The 27,362-nt window shown below is 48.9% G+C and overlaps 1 protein-coding gene across 4 annotated transcripts in view; it reads right to left on the bottom strand.

Moving 5' to 3' along the window:
• The window catches only part of WASHC4 (WASH complex subunit 4), a 1,230,387-nt gene that overhangs the window by 1,024,956 nt on the left and 178,069 nt on the right, over positions 1-27,362 (bottom strand). For all 4 annotated transcript variants that reach the window (XM_069629940.1, XM_069629941.1, XM_069629942.1 and 1 more), the window contains one exon: positions 6,941-6,983. In XM_069629940.1, coding sequence (XP_069486041.1) covers positions 6,941-6,983 — 43 coding nt within the window. The remainder of the gene's footprint in view (positions 1-6,940; positions 6,984-27,362) is intronic.

Raw genomic sequence — 27,362 nt, 5'->3', positions numbered from 1 at the left:
AGACCAACAAAAGACCTGTGGGCCTCTAAGGTTAAAAGGAATGGGCACAAAAATGAAATTTCTCCCTAACTACCAGACTTAGCAGATATGAGAAACTGCTTTTCTCAGCAGCCAATGTAACTTTGAACCAATGCCCTGCCTTGAATCCTGCCTCGCAGCTGTCTACCCAGCAGGACGGGGAGCCACATGATAGCTTTATTGTTAGAGACGCTTATGTCTCCCCATGCAAACTTATCAGACACCCCCTTGCAAAACCCAGATCTGATTCGGTTTTTAAACAGTTTGTGCCTCCGGGTATCGGAAACTGGAGAATTAGTCTCAGGGTATTCTGTATGCACCGTCCATGCAACCCTAGAAGAGTACTGATTGCCCACGACCAAACTCCTAGCCTTCACCAGGGCATGTACTCTGCCTAGGGGTAATTCAGCCACAAACCTGGTATGTTCATGGTGTTGTGCACGATTTTGAAGTCGTCCAGAAGCAGCGTGAGTACCAGACATCCACCAGCCCTCCTATATTGAATAGAACAAGCGTGTCAGCCTTAGTTAATTGCAAGGGACACAATCCCTCTCCGTCTTTCCGGGCCAAGGAAATGCCCCAATGGCCTGTGCAGCTCGTTCAGCGGCCATAAACAGGCCCCTTGCTCCTAATGAAACTATTGTTTGTATTGCAGTCCAACAATCATGACTGCCTTGTCAGCCTAGCAATACTCAAAGACCAAGTCCCTGATGCAGAAAATGTGACCTGGGCGCAGCGAAGTAGTAAGTTAAGAGCGGATTCCCTTTGGCGCTCCCCAGATAGCCGCCTGGTGGCTTCCAAGGTATTCCTTACCTACCTGGTCCATGAAGCTCACGGCATTACGCACTCAGGTAAAAATGCAATGGTTGCCACTGTCAATTGAGACAGGATTGTGTTAGGGAGAATTCTCTGTAAAGTCTAATTTCCCAAACCTAGTGAGTCCCCCAGCAGCTTTGCTGGATTTTTGGGGTTTATTTTTTTCTCCTGCTAAGAGCGATACCCTTTTTCTCCCACTTTTAGACATGATTTGAGAATGTCCTTTGACTTTGTAATGTGTTTTATGGGCTATGGGGTCTTTTACTCCATAGGGTTTCATGTGGTGTTTGGTAAGTGTGTTACACAGCACCCTCAGTGCAGTAACACAGGGGTGTCATAGTGACCCCCAAACATAGACTCCATACCCTGGGACTGACTACTGTCTCCCAGGGCATGTAAAGTCACCATTGACTTTACTAGTCTTAAAATGGGAACAGAACCAGTACAAACCATCATATTGTGTCAGTACTGGTAGGGGTAATTAGATTGCCCCTGGGTCTGTTTTTCGATGGGGCACTGTGCCGTCCCCCCTCGTCGAGTTTCTGGCTGGTGGCAGTGGTTACCACGCGAAATATTCCATCGGAATATTTCCTATGGGATTTTCCCATTCATTTTAAACGCACCACTTTTTGGTGCAATGTTAAAGATACCGCCGGGTTATTTATTCCCCATCTGGGTCTTTTTGCCAGGACTCGGTCTTAAAATGGCGTTTGTGTTCGCCTCTGTAACTCCAACCCAAGTCGAGCCCTTTGTTCCACTTTTTGGCGGGCTTCTACACAGAAGCCTCCAAAAGTGGTGCCACTCTGTCTGGGTCTGCAGGATGTGTGGGAGGGGGGTTTAGGCACCCTGGACTGAGTTGCCTCAGCAACTCAAGTCGCACTCTTGTATGATTGGCCCAGTGGTGAGCCGCATGTTTGATTAACAGCTAGGACTGATGAATGGGGGTTTTCTGCATAAAAGAAGGGCTTTGGGGACTGGGACTTTAGACGTCGCCACAGGACCAAAGAATCTGAGGAGGGAGAAGCTGAGCCGACCTGCAACGACGACACCACCGGTGGAGCCCTGCTGAACCGTCTCACCACCTTTCCCGACGACAGAGAAGATCTTCATTCCGGAGAGTCTTCTTCCTTTGACTGGTGGGGATAACCAGTTTGCCCGCCTTTTCGCCTTCCCGGATCATCTTGTGGCCGCCTTGCCTGTGCCAAGCACCCCGGCAACCGGAATACCACGATTTACCAATACCGCAAATAAAAGGGTAGTACCTTTCAACCGGAGAACTCCACGGCTGGTTTCTCCCCTGGCAGTGCAACGACCTTCAGCTTTCCTCCACGTCGAGATCTTCTCTTCCTCTGGAGGACGCCGCGACTTGCACCTGCTGCCAGGAACAACAGCCCCCGCTGGATGATCCTCTCCATCTTAAAGGTACTGTGTCCGCCTAGCCTCCCTTGCAACAGTCTGTACGGGGTGTCTATTAAATCCTCGACTTACTACCTGGGCTGACCCTAGGCTGGCTAACTGAATTTTCTGAGCTGAACTAATTCCTTTTTGAACTCCCTCCAAGACTTTTTCAAGCCTCTTAAACTGTGTGATCCTGGGCGCATTGGTGCTCTGATCTCTCTAAGAGGGAGCCTGGCCTCTGAACTTTCCTGCCTTGCTGGGTGCTTCTAAAGTATTAGTGTTGTGTGCTTTTCTAATTTCTGCCTTTTCCCTCCCTTTTTTGATAACGTATTGAAGTGCCATCTTCAGTTAAGCGCTCACCTCTGTCTGGAAATAAGTGGTGTTAACAGACATGTCTAATAAGGAATAAGGGATGTATATATATTAATAGTGACTGTGTTTTGAACTTGCTTACAATAATAGTGCTGAGTGTTTCGATAAGTGTATCTTTAAATAAATAATTATATGCTTTTGATACCAAGCTCTGGTCAGTGTTTGTTTGCTCCACTGTGTTTCTGGCCCTATTGTGCATCCTCTGTATACTGCCCTACTCATCTTGAGAGAGGTCCGACTGCTCAGCCACAGCTAACAGGTAAATCTGGGTGGTACAGACTGCTACCAATTAGGTTTACTGCCAACACCTGTAGTCTTAAGCCTTTTGCAGTGGTCCCTAAGGGAACTGCCCAGGTTTCTGCCTAACAGATTGCCCCGGTCTCACCACCATTGCATAAGATTACTGTAAAAGACGTTCTATGTGTTTGACACACAAAGTTGGGAGAGCCATGCCCACAAAGCTGCTGGCATGTCCACTATTGGATGGTTCCTTCTTAAACATGCAGACAGATTTTATGCAGCTCCCCACGTACATGCAATTTTCTTACTGTATCGTGGTTGTGTTCTCTGGGTGGATGGAAGCCTCCCTGTGTAGGAGGGCAGACACTGTCACAATGGCTAGGAAGCTATTGGCAGGATTCACAACCTGATTCAGGCTGTTCCTGGTCATAAACAGTGACCAACGCACCCAATTTACAGGTCAGATCTTTCTGGAAGAATACAAAGCATGCTGAATAACTCAGCAATTCCATTGTGCCCATCATCCCCAATCAAAGGCTCACATAGAACGCTGAAATAGCGACCTCAAATGCTGCCTGTCTAGAGTGTGTCAAGAAACCGGGCTTAAACGGCCCCAAGCATTGCCCCTACCCCCGATTGCCATGCATAATAATTCCAAGCGCAAACAGAAACTGTCTGCACACAAGATACTCACTGGTCGGCCCATGAGAGTAGGAACTGCTCCTTCCGCAGACCCACAGCTCTTGAACGTACACTTAATGCATGACCCTGTGCTGGAGTACTGTCGTATGTTGATTAAAGGTCTCTCAACACTCCAGTCCGAGCTGCTCTGCCAGAACCAGCAACGGAACCCTGCCATCCTCTACAGCATGGGCACTGGATTTTGGTAAAGGCCAATGAGTGGAAGTTGGTACTCCAGAGCAGGTGGGGCAGACCCCAATTCCTGCTGACTCCCAACACCGCCTGCAAGTGTGCTGGACTACCAGTGCGGGTCAATGCTGCCCACTGCCGAAAGGTCTACACACCCACAGAGGATACCGCACCCAATCTTCCATTGCCTGGCCCTAGCCCCACAGAAACCGCTGACACCTCACCAGTGGCCCCGCCTCGAGCCTGCCAGTGCCAGTCCCTTCCAGCACTGTAGGCCTTGCATAAGGCATGCCAGAGGCAGAGACCGCTGCTCTCAGTCCACCGGCATTTGCAGGTACTGGACCAAGACCCGCGGCTCTGCCACCTGTTTCAGGTGGTGAGCTCCCTGTGGCAACTACTGCCCAGGCTCCTTCATCAAGCGGTCGAGGCACCGGAGGGCACGGGCCAGATTCAGATCCTGCGCCTGGCACACCACCTCCAGTGTCAGACCCCCCTGGATCTCGACAAGCTGGCCCGGGAAGGTATGCTCAGCGGTCCCGTGGGAAGCCTCCATAGTGTAAGTGACCCAGGATGCAGTGGCAACAGGTCAGCCCACTCATTTCAGGATCCATCAGCTTGGCAGCAATGAATCCACTGAATGCGGTGTTCCACTGGCAAAGGCTGCAAGCCGCTACCACTGGTATGACAGTGCCTGCTGGTTTAGGTCCCTATTGCCATCACCTTTTGGTCATCCTCTCTGTCCCGATGACCACCATAAGCCTGTGGCTCTTGTACTGTGGTTATTTTTAGCTTGAACTATAAGCAAAAGCAGTACTGCCACTACCATCAATTGTGAACTGTTGAATTTTTGCTCAGCACCAGATCCTGTGGGGAACTTTAGAACTTTTTGCCCACAAGAACGTTGGACTGATCTCCAGACAATGGCCATGCTGCGAGTCGCAGACGCTGTGTGAACTAAACTTATTTCATTAGCCCCGACCACAGGCGTGGGGTCACTGGCCAGGCTCTCTGGATCTCAACACTACGGCCTGAGCCCCAGTCACACACGTGTTGGGTTATTGGACTACTGTTGTTATTGCTCCTACTAGTTTATTGGTTTGCTACCTTCACACTGACTGCTGCTTTCCAAAACACCTGATATGACACTTACCTGCACCTCACCTCACCTGGCAGCATGCCTACATCTGTAACATTACCACTATTTGGGGTAAGTGCCTACCTACCGCATGACTTGTCCTCCAAGTTTCCCATAGCTCCCATTCCCTTCCAATGGAGCAATGTCTGCCTAGACCCTCATGCTGGTTACCCGGTCCCTAGGCCATGGGCACTGCAGTGATGTACACTCCCAATGAGGGTCTACTGGTCCTCCGAATTTCCCTACTCCAACCAAGGGGCTCAAGAAGCCTGACATCTCTCAGCTGAGGCTACTGGCCTTGTGCGATGTGTCTACTGGGGTCTGCTATTCAAGGGAAACAGCAAGTGCCAATACTACCCGTTTACCAACACTAGTGTGATCGTTAATAATGCCACCTTTGCTTTTAATCCTGATTTCTCAATCTCCCAATCTGGGTAGCCACTTATTCTAGGGACCTACTTTATCTATGGGGACAAGTCTTATCCCTGGCTGCCCATTTACTGGGGTGGCAGTTGTTACATGGGATATGTTCTGCCAGGCGTGCGCCATACCTGCTTCTTCCCAGCTCAGTCTCATCCTAAAAGAAGCTCCAACTGGGAGGGATTTGTTGCTGTGCTGGGTTACTTCATACCAGCTCCGTGAAAAAAATAAACCAGGACCGCCTGACCAGATTGTCCCGATTGATCGAGGATATTGCAAACGTCACTACATCCTCACTCACCTTACTGTCCCGAGAACCGATATCTATTGCACCATGGTGCTACAGAACTGTATGGCTCTGGACACCCTCCTAGCTCTACAAGAGGGCGTGTGCGCAATTGTGAAAAGTGAATGTTGCACTTTCGCACCCCGTTATGCAAGCAACATCACCAACCTCATCACTCACATCTGTAGCACTGTCAGCCTCCTTCACACCAGTCTGGAGGCAAGTTGGACATTCATCCTGGAGATCGTGGGACCCCCTGGGTGCATCCTTCGGTCGGATTCTGCTCATAATCTTGGTTCTGATCCTAGGCCTGCCATGTCTAATGGGTTGTAAATGTTTCTACCATCGAGTGAGCGCCCAGACCACCACCATGTTTTACTGCCAGACAAGTGAAGTACAATGTTATGACACGCCTGAATGTGATTTCTGCTCCACCAAGGAGGTAAAGGAGGAGACTGGGGTGAAGGTCTCATGTGCGGGAAAACCTGCTGTTTGGAGATTTTAATAAAACTGACTCTGGCTGCACCATAACTTTGCTGTTAATGAAAACTGCCATGTTCAGCAAGTTCCTTATTGCCATTGAGAGGTGAGCCCTATGTTTTATTGCACATGTTATTACCTCGACAGCTTCATCGCCCTATGTGTAGCAGCTTTCGCCTCCACAACCCTCGGCTCTGACGTGTTTGCCTTTTGGCATAAGTAAGCGTGTTCTAGGCTGCCGCTTTGCGAGACAAGGAAGCTATCATATAGTAAGCGGCTCGTAGTCTACCTTGCATGAATTACTGTATCAGGATAGGTCTTCCAGCTTGATTGTATTGTCTTGAGGGCGAGACTACAGCTGTTGCCCACAAAAATCAACACACAAAACTGGGTGGTACGTCGATCAACTCCCTTGGGATCTCACTGGAGTGGTCTTCCAGGGGCCATCAGTTGAAAGCCTTCCTCTACAGCCTTCTAAGGGAGAGGGTGTTCTGAACACTCTTGCCTCGGTTAATATGGCATCTGTGACCGGATCATAATGCACTTGTATTGCCAGAATGCATGTTCTACGATTCCCTCGCTCCCATCATCTGCACGGTCCATGTTGTATTGTTGCTGCTTTGTTACAATTGCCCTTATCCCTTTCCAAACTCTGTGATAATCAGTCACCCCTCCACCTTCCCTTTGGAGACAGTAGAAAGGTATTGTGCACACGATTGGCACCTTATAAAACCTCTATAAATATGTGCCAGCATTCAAGAGTAGTATGAACATGCCGCGTTCAAAGTGTTTACTATCCATCAGTCCTGTCAGATTTATTTTAGGCAGCGAGTGCCCAGTGGGTACACTACAATCAAATAACGTATGCCCGTCCAGACACATTGTAAAACCCGGAAAATATTTACCTGAAAGTGAACTCCTGATGTCTCAATCATCTTGGGTGCGTTCCTGTAAAACAAGCAAACAGTATTTCAGTAAAAATACAGGCAATTTTAGTAAGAAAGTCCCTTTCTCTAACCTGGGTGAGCCCCTAGACACCTCTGCAGGACTCTTCCGTGTCTTGACATTTTTTGTAAGGATGAAGGATGAATGCAAAACCTCACTGTTGCCTTGGGCAACCCTTAAGGCGACCATGGCAGGGGTACTCCCCAAGTGTATGTAGGATTCATTTGGAGGGATAGTGTCCTGAACTCTTTGTTGATTTGAAACAAAAAAACACAATGTGAAGAAAACATTTAAAAATATAACTTTTTGTAGCACAGTCATTGAACCAGGAAAATTGATAAATAAAGGGTGCAGGACCATCTCTCTGCAACAATGCATACATAAGATCCTAATTCATTAACTTGGGAAGAGCCCACAGCAGGGTTACAGTGCCACCCCACCTGTACAAGTAATTGACATCGGATTAGCAGCGCAGGCACCAGCATTCTGCTCAACGACAAGACTCTTGTAGCAGCTCGGTTAATGTACACCATAAGTGCCCCGTAGTGTCCATGGGTAAGTGTTCATCCCAAGTGTAGTTCCAGGCTGGTGGCAGCGTTCTGCTTTTAGTGGGCTGCACTACATTTAGCCATCTTACTATAATGCTAGCCTTTTTCACCACTAACAGGGCCAAAAGGTTTCCTTGTGTCTAAGTTCTGTAACCAGGCCACTAGCCTTGCTGCCGTTCCTGTGTTTCTCGGGATGGGGCAGCCTTACTTGGCCATGTGCCGAAATGAGCTAAGACTCAGAACTCACAAAGAAAGCCTGGCTGAATGGTAATTATTTTCAGCTTGAAAGATGGTCACCCAGACTCCACACCCACACCCAGACTGTGCCTGCAAAGATCAACGCAAGACTGACCTCCACCAATTAGGAGACCACTAAAGATTCGAAAGGTGCATGGGGTCCCTGTGACAATTGTGAAGATGGATTTCTATAATCCGACCTGGAGGACAGATTTGGAGGCCACCTAGTTATGGTGGACATGCAGCTTTGAGAGTTTAACCAAAACCCAATCAAGGGAGAAATGGAGAGCACTCAAGACTTAGTCTCAGGAGAGTGTGAGTGGGGTCGGAGGCCCTCAAAGAGTTTATAATGAATAACACGCAATAATTCAGCTTAGCCTGTTATAAAAATACAGTTATTTATTTAGGCCTTTTGAACACACAAAGTGAAACTAGCAGGTAGTATTAGAACACAACACCTTGTAATAAGAATATATACAATGACCTGTAGGTTCACAGACACTTCATTAGATAACAAAGCAAGTTAAGCAGGTAAGCAACACAGATCCAGGATAAAACATGAGAACCAGTCAGACATCAATTCTGAAGCGTGGTTCCAGGTGGAACTTTGTGGGCATCCTTCTGGGCCTAAAGAGACGCTTTCCCGCTCCTAGAAGTCTTCTCAACCATGAAAGAGAAACAGAGAGAAGTCTGCCGTGTGACAACCGTAGCTGAACCAAACCTGTGTAGAGTCCCAACGAGCCAGTATTGTGAAGATCGTCTGCTGGGCGTCTCATCCAAAGGAGCTGACCGTCTGCTCCCGCTAAAAGTTCTTTCTTCAATCTCCAAGCCAAGAATCCGAACAGGAGCTGCCGTCTCCTCACCTTGGGAACCCGCTGGTGGCATTGTTGCTCATCAGACTGTCCCGCTCCTAGGTGCTTACCTGGGTGCTTGATGTGTTGAATCGGACGTCTCCTAAGCTTCCTGAGACACTTGGGGTGGATAAACCAATAGTATTCTCCCAGGCTTTAGGCCATCTCTCATTTGGGCTAAAATATTCTAGGGGGTCTAGTAGACCTCCCTGTACCATTTTTAAAGTGTAGTCTGCCTAAAGGTTCCTTACCAAAATCCTTGCTGTACTTACCTTAAATGTTGAATTGATTTGCTAATTTGTATGCTACTCTGACTACTTGACGAAGACATGTTGGAGCTTGTGGGAACTGTGGATCGCTGAGCTATTGCTTTTTGTTTCTTCAAAGTGCTTATGTGGGCACCTTCCGTTGGTAGCCTGCCGCCTGCATAGGGATCTCAGAAGGACATAGCCCCTGCTGTCCAATTGTTGTGGATGCTTGTTTTGGTGACTGAGATCCAATTGTCATACTTTGGTGCTGGCAATGTGATACTTGATGATCAATAAATGTCAATTTTCACACTTCGTGTTTGCAAAACTCATTAGTTTTTATTTTTTGTACCGTGCTTTAGACAGTGATTGTCCTTCATGTGTCAAACATTTTAGTATGTCAAGGCTTCCATATTTTTAGAGGAAAGCAACATGATTTTGGTTTTACTAGTGCCTCTTTTGAAATAGTCATATTGCCCCAATGCCGATCATGCATGACGTGTTTGAATTGTAGTCATTCACTTGATAACAGTAACAGAACATATGCTAACAGCAATTTCCAATTGTCTTTTCTCCATATTCTCCCCACATCAATCGCCATGGCACTTTGCCCTTGCTCAAACTTTCATTGTTAAACTATGTTAAATGGCAAACGCACACATGATGTCATGCATGATCGGCATTGTGGCAATATGACCATTTAAAAAATGCTAATATTCTATCCAAATGCTAACCTACGGCAATATGGTTACCAACCCACAATAATCAATGTGTAAATGACTTTGCAAATATCAACCAATGTAATGTGAATGTTGCACATACCGGGCCCCTGTCACAGACCTAATATGACAATGCATTACTTAGCGTAAAAGCATTTCTGATGGTTGTATCTGCTTAGATTCACATGCTGTGCATAGTCCGACATCCAGTGGTCACTGCAGAGTATTGCATTTTGTTTTTTGTAGTGACGTGCAGTGTACCCAAAATCCCTCACGCGTCGAGGTCCCTCTGTTTGTATTTTTTCTGCCCTGAGGGAGCCTTACTAGACATGAGTGAGTACAGAAAAAGAGAGAGAAGTAATAGGATGTCTATGTTCCTTCCATCCGAACGGGGAGGAAGGGTGGGCACATGTGAATCTAAGCAGATACAATCATTAGAAATGCTATTACGGTAAGTAATGCATTGTCTTCTGATTCTTGTGAATCTGCTTAGAATCGCATGCTGTGCATAGACTAGCGAGCAGTACCCGGAGTTGGAGGTGGGTTGTGAGAAGGAACAGTAGAGAAAAGATGTCTTACTACTGCTTGTCCCACCTGGGAATCAGACCTAGAATGGGCATCTAAACAGTAGTGTTTTGTAAAGGTGTGTACAGAACTCCAGGTTGCTGCTTTGCAGATGGACTTCAGAGGGACATTTGCAATGAAGGCTATGGAAGCCCCATGCCTCGAGTGGAATGTGCTCTTGGCTTGAAGGGTAGTTCTCTCTTAGGAAGAGTGTAACAGAGAGTGATGCATTGTACAATCCATCTAGAAATAGTGGTTTTTGAAACAGCTTCTCCTTCTCTTCCTGCTGCCACCGAGACAAAACTGATTAGTCTTTCCCAGTGGTCTAGTTCTTTCCATATAAAACATGACCGCTCTGCGTACATCCAGTGTGTGCAGGCTCTTTTCTCCCAAGCTTGACGGGTTTTGAAAGAACGTTGGTAGTTATATAGACTGGTTGACATGGAATTTAGAAATTAATTTTGGTGCAAACCTAGGATATGTGCGTAGAACTACTTTATCTTTGTGAACTGTTACAAAGGGGTCTGGTATAGAGAGCGCTTGTAGTTCACTTACCCTCCTAATTAAGGTGATCGCTATTAAGAAAGCAGTTTTAAGAGTGATGTTCTTAAGAGTTGCTTTGTGCATGGGTTCGAAGGGTGAGCCCATAAGCCTAGTTAGTACCACATTTAGGTCCCATCTGGGAGCTGGGTTAGAAATAGGTGGGTGGATTCTTTTTACTCCCTCCATGAAGGCTTTGATAACTGGAACCTTCCACCGAGACACTTTATGCTGGGACGTAGTGTATGCGGAAAGTGCCGCTAGGTGAACTTTAATAGAATTAAAGACTAAACCTGAGTCTAACAAGTGAGTTAGGTAGAGAACAATTTGTGTGGGAGAGCAGTCAACAGGGTTGATGCTTCTAGCCCTACACCAGATGACGAACCATTTCCACTTGCTGGAGTAGCAGTAACGAGTGTTCGGTTTCCTTGCTTCTCTAAGGATGTCCATGCATCTCTGAGGGAGTTGCAAGTGGCCAAATTCTATGACCTCAGGAGCCAGGCTGCTAAGTTCAGGGTCTGCGGGCATAGGTGCAGCGTTCTGCCCCTGTCCTGTGACAGTATGTTGTACGGGCAAGGTAGTTTCACCGGTGGGGACAGAGACATCTCCATCAGGTGAGTGAACCAGGGTTGTCGGGCCCACATTGGGGCCACTAGTATCATGGTAACTGGTTCCTGGTGCATCTTGTGCACTATTTTGTTGAGAAGGGGAGTCAGGGGAAAAGCGTAAACAAATTTCCCTGACCATGTTATCCAAAGACCGTTCCCCTTGGAGCGGTTCTGGGGGTACCTGGAGGCGTAATCTTGGCATTGGGTGTTCTCCAGAGGTGCGAACAGATCTCTTTCTGGGAAGCCCCATTGTGTGAAAACGTCAAAGACGATGTCTTCTTGTAATCGCCATTCGTACTCTGCGGGCAGGGGGAAGTCTCTGCTGAGTTCGTCTGCTAGCAGATTGAGTTCCCTTGGTACATGTTGTGACAACAGGAACATGTTTTTGAGGGCCCACTTCCAGATGTTCTGGGACATCTTGGACAGTACTGGAGAGGGAGTGCCCCCTTGCTTGTTCAGGTAGTAAATGGCCGTGGTGCTGTGTTAGGATCAGCACTGTATTCCCTTCTAGGTGTGTCTGGAAAGCCTTCAGTGCTTTGAAGACTGCCCGAAGTTCCAGCAAGTTTATGTGTTTGGACGCTACACTCTGAGTCCAAACTCTGTGAGCAGTCTGATGGGATAGGTGAGCCCCTACCATCCTCTGAGGGATGAGTCTGTGGTTAGAATGGCTTCCACTGCGGGGGTGACGAATGGTTTCCCCATTACGAGGTTTTCCTTCGACCGCCACCGCAGCGACAGAACCAAGGCCTGCAAGACCACCACTAGATCGTCCCATTGTCCGCTGGCCTGACACGACTGGCTGTTGAGCCACTCTTGCATTGGGCGCATGCCAGTACTTTCGTGAAGAATCTCGGCGCTGACGCTATGCCGAAGGGTAGCACTTTGAACTGGTAGTGTTTTCCCTCTATCATGAACCTGAGGTATTTTCTGTGCGCTGGCAACATTAAAATATGAAAGTATGCATCTTTCATGTCCAGTGTTGTCATGTAATCTCCCTGTGAAAGCAGGGGGATTACCTCCTGTAGGGTCACCATGCAAAATGTTTGAGGTTTGACAAATGTGTTCTCTGGGTGCAGATCTAGTACAGGGCACATGGTTAAGTCCTTTTTGGGTACAAGGAAGTACATTGAATAAATACCTTCCGTTACCTGTGATAGAGGCACAACCTCTATTGCTCCTTTTTCTAGTAGCAGCTGGATTTCTTGAAGAAGGATGTTGAGGTGCTCTGGTGATAGGCGTCTTCCCTTTGGGGGTCTGTAAGAAGGGGACTGACGGAATTCTATACAGTACCCATGGGCTATAGTTGACAATACCCATCGGTCTGTTGTTATACCCTCCCATGCTGGTAGAAAAGATGTTAACTGGCCCCCGACCGGCGACGCATGGGAGGGGACCCGAACTTCCGGGACATTTGGTGTTAGTAGCCGGGGAGCCTCTTGGAGTAGGGCCCCTACCTCTTCCCTTACCACAACGCTGTCCTCTATGAGCGTATTGGCCGCTGGTTCCTTGAGTAGAGGACCCGTTGCTTGCAGAGGAGTGTTGTTGTTGCTGTTGCTGCTGTCGTTGGCCTCGAAAAAAGTGTGTTGCCATAACCTCGCTTATTTGGAGGCCTTGAGATCTGGTCTAGAGCCTTAAGGGTATCAAAATCCTAAGCAGTCTCTAGCGCATCATCCACCGCTTTACCAAACAGGTTGGAATCCTCGATTGGTTTATTGATGAGTGACGACTTGGTCTCTGGGTTCCGGAGCCAGACGTGATGCTTGAGAAGTATCCCTTGAACTAAAGACTGGCTCGCCGTCTCTGCAGCATCTAGTGTGTTTTTGATGATGCTCTGGTTAACCAGGGTACCTTCCGTTACAGTGGCTAACAAGCAGGTTTGCAGAGGCTGAGGGACTTCTTCGAGGTCTTGGCGTAACTTTCCCCATTGGGCATCAGCATAGCTTGCCAGTAAGGTATTGTTATTGGCAATTCTGGTGGAAAAAGCTGCTGAGGCTGTAATCCTATTTCCCAGGGCGTAAAGGTTCTTTCCTTCTTTGTCTGGGGGTGCTTCGCTGGTAGATAGCGGAACCCCTGCCCTTTTCCTTGTGGTTACTACCAATGAATCAGGTATTGAATGACCCTTAATCTATAATGGGTCAGAGGGTGAGGGACTAAACAGTTTTTCAATTCTAGGGTTGACCACTCTAACCAACGCAGGTGTAGACAACGATGGAAAAAGTCATCTTGACTGAGGCGAGAAGGGGAATGGCCTGGCTAGTGGGTTGTTTCTGCTTGATTTTTTTCTACAAAATCAATCTCAGGAGTAATTTCCCCTATATCTATCTCAAAATGTGCTGCTGCTTTCCGTAGTAGCACATTGAAAGTAGGCTGGTCATCTATAGGTGACAGATTTCTGACTGGTGTGGTTTGAGGAGAGGACAGGTTTAGAATGTCAGGTTCTGTCGACGCTCCTGGGGACTGCCAGGGCTGTGAGCCACCTCCATCTGGGTCTTCTTCGAAACCCCCACCACCAAAGTCTGGGTCTTCCACAAAACCTTCTTCTTCTAGGTTTTATTGATCTTCAACATTTAGGAACTCCTCATCCTCTTGGAAGTGAGAGTCTTCTTCAGTGAAGTCATACGTATTAACTCCCTCTTGAAGTGGGTTAAATATTCTAGGGTATTTAGCCCTAGGGTCTTCAAGAAGTACCTCTCTTGATCTTTTGGGTGTTACATGTGCAGGGGTGGCCATGAACATATCCAACTTGTCCATACATGATTGGAATCTTTCTAAAGTCCATTGGGGTAACCCAGAATGGTCTGGAGGCGTAAAGGGAAGCTCTTACGCCTGTAGCTGTCTAGCTCTTTCATACAGCGTTGAGGATAAACTCCCGTCGCCCTCTGAGAAGCCTTCTCGTGGGCTAGGTCTCTCCTTCGACGTAGGAGGAGGGTCCTGTCTGTCTTCCGATTGTCTCGGCGTCTCCCTGGACTTGTGAGCGGGGCTAGGCGAATCCTTCGCCACCCGTCTCTGAGCATCAGTGGAGACTATTCGTGCTAAGCTCTCGACGACTAAACTGTCCGTCGGGTTTCAAATGGAACCGTGTAAGGAGGTGCCGAGGCCTTGTCGCCGATGGGCGCTCTCTTATGATGTGCGTCGTCAGTTGTTTTGGTGGTAGCGCCCTTATCTGAGTGTGGCCCAGTCGCAGGTCACGTAAGCGGTTGCGGTGAGGGCTTGCAACCTTTTACGGTCGGCGGAGGTCGCCAGTGGGCCCGGCGTCTCCAATGGCGCTAGGGCTTTCATCTTCGACGAAGTGCCGTGGGTTGTGTGCTTATGTTTGTTTGTGTGCGTCAGTGTCGCCGGAGTGTTCATCCCTATAAGTAGGGCGTAAGCCGGACTTGTCGGGGCCGGGGACAGAGCTCCCCGAGAGGTCTACAACCTCCGATACTGAGGTAGGTTATCACTGCCCTTGTCACACTCGGCGGCGGCAGGTGAGGAATCAACTCTAAACATAGCGTAGGCTGCCCACCTGTTGACCCTGCGGTCCTTTAAGGTCTTTGGACGAAAAAGTTTTCAGGCCGCACAGCTGTCCTCGTCGTGGTCGAGGAGTAAGCAACGGTTACACCGCTTATGCTTATCCTTCCACGTGAGTGGGCAAAATCTAAAAGGAGTCCTCTCCATAGCTGACGATACAGTTAAAAGTGATAACGACCGCGAAGGAAAGGAGGGTGAAAGAGAAAGGCATTCTTGGAAAGAAACAAATGTCCCATGACCCCCACTCTCCCTACTGTATAGGCTGGCGAGGCCAGGCCACGTGTTCGGCAGCGCCAAAGGTTCGCCTCCGTCTAAATCACCCCCGTCGAAGTTCTTAATCAGCGGTGAAACAGCTTCGCCGAAGGAGGGATCGGTTTATCGTAATATTTAAAGGAAAACGACCAAAGGTCGAATAAGGAACAAGTTACTTACCTGTAACTGTTCTCCAGCATGGGTCTGGCATGGATTCAAATGCTCATGAATATTCCCCGTCAGGCCGGGAATCCTCAGTATAGAAATAAATCAGTATTAGTTTCGTTTCTGATCTGTCTTTCTTAGTAGTAACCAATCACTGGTCTCTGGGTCATACTGCCCCCAGCCAATGACTACCCTCTACCTAAGCCCCGCCTCTGGCAGCCATCCTCAGATTTGGTAGCACGTAAAGTGGCAGTATGACCAAGTGAAGAGCCGCAGAGGAGTAGGCGGGAGGGTTCGTATGTGAATCCATGCCAGACCCATGCTGGAGAACAACAGTTACAGATAAGTAACTTGTTCCTTCTCCAGCATGGGGTCTGGCATGGATTCACATGCTCATGAATAAGAGAATACATAGCAGTACACACATGCACAACCACGGGAGGTGGCAACAGGCTCAACATTAAGCAATAGAACAACTCAACATTAAGCATCTCTTACCTCCTCACTAGGCTCACCTTAGGCGAACAGGTTGCGCAGCACTGCTTGGCCGACCCTGGACTCCTCCCTGGAGTCCCGATCGACGCAGTAGAATCTTGTGAAGGTGTGCGTCTACCTCCACGTCGCAGCCCTGTAGATGTCCAGCAGAGGCACACCAGACAGGAACGGCGTGGTAGCAGCGATCGCTCTGGTCGAATGGGCTCTCGGACAGCCAGGCAGCGGTCGGTTTGCCAACCGGTGACAGTGTATGTTGCAGCCGGAGAGCCATCTGGAAATGGAAGTCTTCGAGAGAGCCTTCCCTTGATTCACAGTCCCAAAGTTCACAAACAGCTGTGACGTCTTCCCAAAACTCTTTGTGCGGTCCACGTAGAACTTCAGCGCTCTAGCTACATCCAGTGAGTGCAAAGTCCTCTCGGCCAGCGACGAAGGCGACAGGAAGAAAACTGGCAACACCAAGGGCTCATTGAGGTGGAAGTCCGACGGCACCTTGGGCATAAAGGAGGGGTGCGTCCTCAGCTCCACCCTCGTGTCATGAAAAGTCAAGTATGGAGGCTTGCAAGATAGGGCCTGGATCTCTCCCACTCGTCGTGCGGAGGTGATGGCCACGAGTAAAGCTGTCTTCCATGACAGGAACTTCAAAGGCGCCGAATGCATAGGCTCGAATGGGGCCCCCAATGAGCCTGTCAGCAAAACATTAAGCTCCCACGCCGGGGCAGGAGCCTTCACCGGCGGGAATGATCGGAATAGTCCCTTCATGAATTCTTTCACCAGGCAAGGAGACCACAAGGACGCCCGTCCCGTAGTCCTAGTATATCGGGAGATTGCAGCCAGATGTATTTTGATGGAGGTGTGAGCCAGTCCAGCTTTGGCCAGCGACTGTAGGTACGGCAGTACTTGAGGGGCCGTAATCCGCAGAGGGTTAATCTTCTGTGCACGGCACCAGACAGAGAACCTCTTCCATTTATGTCCGTAGCACTTGAGAGTTGAGGACGCCCTGGTCTTTGCAAGAACCTCTCTGCAGTCGGCCGGGATGTCGTACCCTCCAAACTCTAGTGCTGCAGGAGCCAGGCCTGCAAGTTCAGCGACTCCGGGTTGTGGGGAAGAATGGCGCCTCCGTCTCTGGAGAGAAGGTCTGCGTCCGTCGGCAGCTTGACTGGTGGGGACGTTGACAAGTCCAGAAGGTCCGGGAACCAGATCTGTCTCGGCCACGCCCGTGCGACGAGGATCATCCTGCACCGGGACCTCTTGAGCTGGTTGATGAGCCGGAGCAGCAACGGCGGGAACACAAAGAAATAGGCCCTGCCAGGGGAACGAGAAAGCATCGCCCATGCTCCTCGGCTGGGGGAACCTGCTGGAGAACCTCCGGCACTTGGAATTCGTCGCCGTCAGAGATCGATTTGGGGTTCGCCCCATCATCGGAAGAGTCGATCCACTTGATCCTGGCGTAGTTCCCACTCGTGGCACGAACGCAGCTCCCTGCTGAATGAGTCGGCGATGGTGTTTTTTTATTCCTGCCAGATGAAGAGGCACCAGAAACATCCCCTGGGCGACGGCTCAATGCCACAGATCCTGGGCTTCCTTGGATAGGGCAGGGGACCTGGTTCCGCCATGCTTCTGGATGTAGAACATTGTGGTGGTGCTGTCGGTGAAGATCCTCACCACCTTGCCCTTGAGAGACAGAAGGAAGGACCTGATGGCCCAGAACACTGCGCGGAGCTCCAAGATGTTGATGTGGAGAGACTTCTCCTCCGGGAGCCAAAGGCCTCTCGCGCGAAGATCTCCGGAGTGCGCTCCCCAACCTTCCATGGAGGCATACGTCGTCACCGTTACCTGGTGAGCTGGGGTCTGAAAGTCTGTGCCCGCTGACAGATGGGAGCGGGTATCCCACCACTGGATCGCCTGACGGAACGTCTCGTTGAGGGATCCTGCCCTCGAAGCTGCCAGTCGACTGGACCCAGCCGGCGTCGAGGAACTCTTGTAAGGGGCGCATCCGAAGCCTGCAAAGGCGCACCAGATAAATGCAGGAGGATATCATCCCGAAGAGGGATTTGATAGCTCTTACTCTGGCCATGTCCGTGGCCAGCAGACGCTGCACCTTGCCCAGAATGGTCCTGGTCCTTTCCTCCGAAGGCGAGGCCAGCCGCGCCACTGTGTCGAGCTTGGCTCCCAGAAACAGGGCGACTTGCGACGGAACCAGGTGGGATTTTGGAAAGTTGATGGAGAATCCCAGGTCCGTGAGCAGCTGGACGGTCTTCGCAGTGTGCTCCACGGCGAGCTCCCTTGTCCTTGCCCGGATGAGCCAGTCGTCCAGGTAGGAGTAGACGTGGATCCCCTGTAGGCGCAGCCGCGCCACCACCGGTGCGAGGCACTTGGTGAACACCCTGGGTGCCGACTTCAATCCGAACGGGAGGGCTTTGAACTGGTAATGCCGCCCTTGGACCACGAACCTGAGGAACTTTGTGTCTTTTTAGAATGGGGATGTGGAAGTACGCATCCTCCAAGTCCAACGACGACAGGAAATCGCCCTCCTCCAGCTGTCCCCAGCACGTGCTGGAGGGTGACCATACGGAACTTCTGTGCCTTGATGTACTTGTTCAGTCGTCGTAGGTCCAGGATGGGGAGCCATCCTCCTGTCTTCTTTTTCATGAGGAAGTACCTTGAGTAAACTCCGGAGCCCCGAAGCCTCTTTGGGACAAGCTTGATGGCACCCTTCTTGAGCATCGCCCTTACTTCCAAAAGTAGTTGAGGGACGTGATTTTCCTTCCTGGCCACGGGTGGAACGCGAGGGCACTTCTTCTGAAACTCGAGGGTGTGCCCTTGGGCCAGGGCGTCCAGCACCCAACAGTCGGTGGAGATGGACTCCCACATGCTGACGAAGCTCGCCAGCCGGCCTCCCACCGGGGTGCTTCAGCGGGGGCCCGACCCCACAGTCGGTTCAATCTTGATTGGAGGCCGCCTTGCCTCCTTGACCTCCCCGTCGACGACGACGGCACCACCTGACTTGCTGCGTCCCCTGTAGGCCTCCTGGGACGAAGATCTTGCCTCTTGGCGGTACGTGGAGGAGCCACTGCCGGATCCCTTGGAGGCACCTTGTCTGCCTCCGGAGCTCCGAAAGGATGGCCGTCGTCGTTTTAGCACTCCCAGTGCCCGGGCAGTCCCTGTGTCTGTCTTGATGGCCTGAAGGGACTCCTCAACCGCCTGCCCAAACAGGTTTTTCCCGTCGAAGGGCATGTCCAAAAGCTTGGTTTGTACGTCCTGGCGGAAATCCGTGGCCTTGAGCCATCCTCGTCGTCTCAAGCAAACGCCGTTGCCCAACTGACGGAAACCGGTGTTGGCGATGTCCGTTGCCACAGTGATGGCGTGGTCTGAAGCAATCTCACCCTCCCGTAGGATTTCAAGGGCCTCAGCCCTTTTGGCATCCGGAAGGAAGTCCAACAGAGGGGCGATTTTGAACCACAACTCCCTGTCGTAGCGGGCTACGATAGCTAGGGCGTTGGCCGCCTTGATAGTCGTCACTGCGGATGAGATGATCCGCCGTCCCATCGTGTCCAACTTCCTGCCCTCGCCGTCCGGCGGGGAAGTTGATGTGGAGGCCGATGTCCCCCCAGCTTTCTTCTTTGCCGCCGCCGAGACGACCGAATCCGGGGTAGGTTGCGCCCAAAGGCACAAGGGGGCAGCGTCGGGGACCCGGTACTTCTCGTACCGGTCCCTCTTTGCCGGTTCCGTGGCAGGGTTCTTGAGGAGGGGGAGCCCCTCATCCCAGATGTCATCAAGAAGTGGTACGGCGAGGACCGTCTTCATTTGAGCCTTGCGCCGTTGGTAAAGGAACCCTTCCTCCTTCTCTTCTGGGCAGAGCTGGAAGAGCTCAGATGCCCTGGAAAATCATGGCATGAAAGGATCCAATCTCGTCGGGCGGGGACGCCCGAGCACGGGCCGACGGGGGACACGTCCGGTCGTCGCCTTCGTCATCATCTGTACCTGTCATAGCCGTGTCGGTATCATCCCCGTGGGTAGTAGACCGGGGGGAAGGCAGAGCAGGCCGCAGAGGTGGGAGAGGTGGCGTAGGTTGCGTCCTCCTCCTCTTATGCAGTGGACTTTCCGAAGGTCCTAGCTCCAGTTCCCCCGTCGGGTCTGGCTCAGGTACCTCCGTCGGGGGGAGGGGCAACCTTGTCCTTATCTCCGAACATAAGGACTGAATCGCCGACAAAATGGCCACCGAAGTGTCCTGCGGCGCCGGAAACGACGGGCACCAGGGCTCTTGAGGAGCCTTGTCGGCGACCCTGTCGCTCTCGTCGTCGCCCTCGTTGGGATCCCTCCCGATGGGCTGGGCCTCTTCCACGACTTCGATGAGCTCTTCTTCAGAGGTCGTGTCCATATCCACGATGGCCACCAGCCCCTCCCCCACCTTTTCCAACGAGGACTTCGTGGGGGTCTTCTCAATGGGCCTGAAAGACGACTCCCTCCGCGGTGGCAGGGAGACTCTGGGTCCTGAGGGCGCCTCCACTGGTGTAGCCTCCACAGGCTGAGCCAGAGCCGCGGCGACACCCTCAATCGAGGTCTTAGCAGGGTGAATTAAGGCCATCGTCACTTTCTGGACGCCTGGGGCCTTCACCTTGGGGGGAGGGTTCGAGCCTCGCTCCCCCTCTGCCGGAATCTTCGAGATCAACCGGGGCCTCTCCAGAAGCTTTGCCGGGTTCTCGGATATCTTCTTACCTGAGCCAGAGCGTTGGCTCGTGGTTGATGGCGCCGGGGAGGATGCGCCCTGCCTGGCAGCCAAGGAGCCCGACCGTTCGGCGCTCCCGGTGCCCGCGGACTCGCGGTGCTTAGCCTTTTGTTGGGCCCCTGTCGCCGCGGCGCCCTCACAGGACTTAGAAGACCGCTCAGACTTCTTTTTCTTCTTCTCGCCTGACGGGCTCTTCCCTTCCAGCCAGTTGGCGAGACGGAGTTGGCGATCCTTCATGGTCCGCTCCGACATGTTCCCACAAAACGCGCAGTCCTTCTCCGTGTGCGTCTTGTGCTCATGGAGACAGTAGAGGCATAACGAATGCTCGTCCTCCTTGAAGACATTCTGAAGCTGGCATCCAGGGCAGGTCCTGAACAGCTTCCCGGGCGTCGAGCTTCCTTTCTCCTGGGCCATGTCCGGGGTAGGCCTCGGAACTTCTGGAATCCTCCAAAAGCGTAACTCGACGAAATCTTCACACTTGAGGGGCGTAGAAAACTCCAAAACGGATCCCCGCTGATCGGATGTAGAAACGGTGGAGCTTGAGGCTCTATTTAACTGAAAAAAGAGAAACATTTCCTGAAAAAAAGCGCGAAAACGCAGCAAAAGCTCGAGAGCTACAGCACGAGGACTCCCAACACTTGAACGTGCGGTAAAAATCTGAGGGTGGCTGCCAGAGGCGGGGCTTAGGGAGAGGGCAGTCATTGGCTGGGGGCAGTATGACCCAGAGACCAGTGATTGGTTACTACTAAGAAAGACAGATCAGAAACAAAAGTGATAGTGATTTTTTTCTATACCGAGGATTCCCGGCCTGACGACGGAATATTCATGAGCATGTGAATCCATGCCAGACCCCATGCTGGAGAAATGTTTTGCAATTTCTCTCTAATGAGCTCCGCATTAAGGAGACCAGTTCTTGGGTGGAAAAAAACAATCTGAGGGACCTCGACGCGTGAGGGATTTTGGGTACACTGCACGTCACTATAGGGATAGTGTTACAGACACGCCTATGTCGACATCCCCTTTTCGACTACGAAAAACAAAATGCAATACTCTGCAGTGACCACTGGATGTCGGACTATGCACAGCATGTGATTCTAAGCAGATTAACAAACATCAGAAACATTTATATATACCCATGTACGCCATGGTCTCGCTGTTTGTATGTAAAAACCCTGATCAAACCAATGTCACCACATCGTATCCATCACCACACACCTGGCACAATGTCACATATATCACAACATTGAACAGCCTTGAGAAAAACCTTAAGGTTGAAACACGTGTCAGCACTATTAAAACCGAAAGCATGTTGCTTTCCTCTAAAAATATGGAAGCTTTGACATACTAAAATGTTTGACACATGAAGGACAATCACTGTCTAAAGCACGGTACAAAAAATAAAAACTAATGAGTTTTGCAAACACCAAGTGTGGAAACTGACATTTATTGATCATCAAGTATCGCACTGCCACCGCCAAAGTATGACAATTGGATCTCAATCACCAAAACAAGTACTCCGACTACTTACCTGTATATCATCTAAGAATCTACTATTGAACTGAGTAATGCTTAACAAATGCCTTAGTTACCTTAATGTTTATAATAAATAGCTATATTTTTTATAAAACTACAGTGTGCAAGTGTATTCTTGACTATAGGTTGCACAGATGTCTTTGGAACCAATTTATTAACATTTAAAAGAATACATGAAGTTTTCAAAGAGAAAACATTGTATACAGATCCATACGAACCATCAAATACAAAAAAACAAATTTGCATGAAAGAAAAGAAAGAAGAAAGTCTCCTTCATTGACAATTATAAAACGATACACTTATTTCGCAAGGAGGATAGAGGGGAGAGAAGAAGAAAATAAATAAATAACCAAACCACCCCCATAATAACAACAACCAAGGTCACAATAAGTAGAAGAGATCATCTTTAATCCAACAAATGAAATCCAGTATCCCTCTACACGGTACATTCTATCCTAAAACTAAAAATCAAATTGCATGTGTATTAACATTACTGTCCTATAACAAAATTAACATAAGTGTCTAGTCATCTTTGTATGGGCCTTCATGACTGGATGCGAGATTAGGTCAAGTCCACATTCAGGAAGGCGTTCCAGATCTCATCAAATGTAGGCCTCTTCTTTTGCATTGAATAAATAACTCGAGATTGCACGTATGATGCATCTCCTCCAACCAATTGTTCATGGTCAGAAAACCAGCAGACTTCTAGTTGCGTAGGATCAGCTTCTTCGCCACCATGGCCCCTTTTAAAATCCAAGTGGTCTGATGGTGATTCAAAGATTCCAGTACAGTGGTTTCCCCCCCAAGATTAAATCTCAAAATCATAGTCTAGATGTTCCTTGACCACTCTGTTCATTGTTGCGGCGATCTCACTCCAGAAATGTCTCACCTTATAGCACTCCCATAACATGTGTTCGATGGTTCACAGACGTAACCACATCCCCAGAAGATGTCCAATATTGTTAATTTCCATTCCTTCATCCTGACTGGTGTCTAAAACAATTGGTTTAGAACAAGGCTTGACAGTACCTTACTCCTTCATTCATCTCCGATTAGACTAAGGATGTTAAGTTCACTGCTCTCTTCAATTTTCTGTGCTCTCCATATGTGCAGGCAGATAACTTAAAATCAAGTTTCAGTTCTTGAAACATCTTCCATCTCGCTTCTACAAAGGGGTCTTCAATTGTATTGATACCAGCAGAAAATCATGCAGGCCAGAATAAGATTTTATTGTTTACTTTGATATCCGAGTTCATACAAAATAGATGAAGCGTCTGTCTTACCAGCAGTTAATTTTGCTGCTATTTCTTTTGTTCTCCAAGTGGTCCTTAGAAGTTTATTAAGACAGAATAGGCTCCTTGCTCAGTTGTGGTGGTGGAAAGAAGTGCCCAAGTATCCAAGGGCCCTGCACCCCTTGCCTCCGCCTTGGCCCAATCATCATCCACATCATTTATGAATGACATGACATATCGTAAAGAATATGTCTGATGATATTGTTCGAAGTTCGGAATATTCAACCCACCTCTGTTCGATTGTAATTGCAATTTCCAAAGTTTTAATCTTGGTGTTTTTTTATTTCATAAAAAGGTTTGTAGGATACTATCCACCCTTTGCCATGTGTGTTTCCTAACATATAGGGGAAACATACTTAAACTAGTTTAATTTTGGAGCCAATATCATTTTTATAGCATTTACTTTACCACCAATGGACAGGTTGAGCTGATCCCAACGATCCACTTCCAAATTCATCTTTTGTATCGCTATATCCAGATTCAGGCTCATCATGTCACCCAAATTCACAGTAATCCATAGGCCTAGATATTTCATCTTTATCGGGCACCATCTGACACCCAAGTCCCTCAATAACATGCTATTTCTCAAGTGTGAACATAGTAGAGCCTCTGATTTAGACCAATTGATTTAATAATTTGATACTAGACTGAATTCTTCGATCAAGTTCATCAACTCTGAAATGGAAGAAGTGAGTTCCTGAACTACCAACAGCAAATATCTGTGTAAAGCCACAACCTTTGGCATTTTCCATTTTACTTGATTCCCACAATCTTATCATTCAATCTTATAACTTCTGCCAAAGGCTCTATCGAGATCACAAAGAGTAAAGGAGACAAAGGGCAACCCTGCCTTGTCCCCCGTTGCAATTCAAATCTTCCAGATATAACTCCATTTGTGTTGATCTCAGCAGTTGGATCTTTGTAGAGCACTTTGACCCAACTCAAAAATTCAAGGCCAAAATTCATTCTCACCATAGTGTCCAACAAGAAGCTCCATCTCAAATGATCACATGCCTTTTCTGCATCAAGAGACAAGGCTACTGAGTCCAATTTGTGCTTCTGAAATTCCTCCAGGGTCAGCAGCAATTTCCTCATGGTCGAGGCAGAGACTCTACCTTTGATGAAACCAGCCTGATTCAGATGAATTATCTTTGGGAGTATTTTCTCCAGCCTGTTGGCCAGGACATAAGACAATATTTTACTATCGCAATTCATTAAGCTTATTGGTCTATAGCTACCTGGGTCGAGTTCAGGTCGACCCCATTTGTGCAGAAGAGGGATCGTCGCATGTCTTCGAGTCGGAGGTATTATTCCTTTTGATTCACTGTTCGCGAACATGTCTCTCACTATCGTTAATGCTTTTTCCGGCTTTACAGAGTAGAGTTCAATTGGAAGCCCATCTGTACCCGGGCACTTCCCCAGGCTCAGACTCCAAATTGCTTTCCTCACCTTTTCAAGAAATATCTCAGAGTCCAGGAAAACGTTTTCAACATTTGTCAATTTCTTGACCAGAAAAATTGGCCGCTGTTTTAGGGTGATTTCACAGGACATTATGGTCGACAAGGTCGAACGCGGCGGATAGGTCTAGCGGGAGAAGGATGAATGCTTCGCCTTTGTTTTCCGGTCGTCTAGTTGATTCTTCAGGTAAATGAGTGCCGCCTCAGTCCCATATCTCGGCCTGAAGTCTGATTGGCGAGTGCCAAGTAGGTTGTTGATCTCCAGATAAGCTTGAATCTGGAGTTAGGCAGCTTTCTCAAGGATTTTGAGAAGAAAAGGTACGGTTGTGATTGGCCTAATATTGGTGGGAGTGTTGGGGTCTAAGTTAGGTTTTTTTAGTAAGGGTAATACCCAGGTATCTTTGAGATTGGTAGGTACTGAGCATGATTTGAAGGAGGGGTTGATAAATGTGGAGATGAAAAGAGACAGCTTTTTTGTGGCTTCTTTAATAATAGGTGCTGGACATGTGTCTCCTAGGCGTTTAGACTGTTTGAGGGAAGAAGAACAAGTTACTTACCAACTGGTAACGTTCTTTCGATTGGATGTTCCTCCATCGTATTCCTCATCTTAGATGTATTCCATCCAGCTTTAGCTGCTTCAGAAAAAAATTTCGGCAGAGGGCGTTGTGTGTCGATGACGCCGATTCAATGGTCCCCCGAAGGCCTCCGTCGAGGGTGACGTCATCAGGTGTATAAGTAGCACGCGCAGCGCCCATTGGCCTCAGTTGTTTTCCCCCCTTCACTATTGATTTTGCACTGTGTAGATTGTGCCGGCGGACAGGTATTCGTCGTGCGAGAGTTGAAGTGGCAATAACCCGGAAAAATCTACAGAGGGGTAGGTTGGGATGGCGATGATGAATATGTTGGAGGAACATCCATCGAAAGAACGTTACCAGTTAGTAAGTAACTTGTTCTTCGAGTGGATTGTGTCCTTCAACGTATTCCTCATCTTATGACTCCCAAAGCAGTATGGTCAATTTCTCCGGAGCAGGGGTTAGATTTTGCAATACCCTTACATAGCTGAATATAGTACTGCTTTACCAGAATTCAGCTCCTTAGACTGGGAAGCATCCAGACTATAGAATTTTGAAAAGGTATGCAGCGAAGACCAAGTTGCTGCTTCACAAATGGACCTTAAAGGAACAACTCTGTAGGGCTGTTGAAGAGGCGATGCCTCTGGTGGAATGAGCCCTTAGAACTTCTGGTGGGTCTTTTTGTGCTAATCTGTAGCATTCTGAAATGCAAAGCACAATCCATCGCAATATTGTTTGCTTTGTCACCGATTGACCCAATTTCCTTCCCGTGTAGCCGATAAACAGTTGATTGTCCACTCTAAGCTTGGAAAGCCTAGAGATGTAAAAGCTTAAATCTCTTTTTGGATCCAACCTGTGTAATCTTTACTCCTCCTTACTAGGATGAGGTGGAGGATAGAATGCGGGTAAAACAATTTTCTGACTTAAATGAAAATCAGACACTACTTTAGGTAAAAATGAGGGTTGAACCATCAACACAACTCTGTCCTTATGGAACACAGTATAGGGTGGCCCAGAAGACAGTGCCTGCAATTCGCTCACTCTTCTTGCTGATGTTAAAGCAACTAGGAAAGCAGTTTTCCATGTCAGTAATCTTAATGGACAAGTGTGCAAAGGCTCGAAAGGAGCACACATTAAGAATATTAGGACCAGATTGAGATAGAAAATTGGCATTTTAAATGGGTAATGAGGAAACACATTAGTGAGTCCTTTTAAGAATTGCACTACCAAAGGAATTTTCAAATATGAGCATTCTTTCGACGAGCGCTTGAAGATGGAAAGCGCCGCAAGATAACCTTTAATGGTTCCAACATTTAGACCTCTATGTGCTAGGGACAAGAGGAAGGACAGTACTTCCGGAACAGAACATAGTAAAGGATCGACATTCTTTTCTCTGCACCAGTTGCAAAACTGTTTTCCAACGGCACAGAGACTTTGTTGCTGGCCTTCTTGCCAAAAGCAGCACCTCCATGACGTCATCTGGAAGGTCCCAATCCTTGTATCTCAGCCTTTCAGATACCAAGCGTGAAGGTTGAGCGTTTTGACCTCTGGAGAACCTGACCCTCCATTTGTGAGAGAAGGTCCTCTCTCTGAGTTTGATGTACTGGGGACAGGTGGGCATGTCTAGAAGGTCCGGGTACCACGTTCTCCTGGCCCAATCCGGGGCAATTAGGATCATGCGGCGCCCGAACCGTCTCAGTCTCCTGATGACCTGAGGAATGACGGGAATCGGATGGAACGCGTACAATAGTGGGAAATTCCACTCCACCACGAACGCGTCCCCCAGGGCTCCTCTCGGGGGAAATTCCCTTGAACAATACCTTTCGCACTTCCGGCTGATTCCGGTCGCAAATAGGTCTACTTGAGGGGTTCCCCAAAGGGCGAAGATCTCTTGAATGACTTCCTGAGCCAGTTCCCATTCGTGGGACACCGTGCTCTGCCTGCTTAGACCATCTGCAGTCATATTCTCCTCCCCGGCTAGATGAACTGCCGTTATAGAGATTCCTTCCTGAATTGCCCAATACCAGAGCTGCATTGCCTCTCTTCACAGAGGTAGTGACCCTAC

This window comes from Ambystoma mexicanum, chromosome 12, assembly GCF_040938575.1.
Source record: "Ambystoma mexicanum isolate Mex_15411 chromosome 12, UKY_AmexF1_1, whole genome shotgun sequence".
NCBI lineage: Eukaryota > Metazoa > Chordata > Amphibia > Caudata > Ambystomatidae > Ambystoma > Ambystoma mexicanum.
The sequence above is the reverse complement of the archived record's forward strand: the minus strand, read 5'-3'. Positions and strand labels throughout refer to the sequence as shown.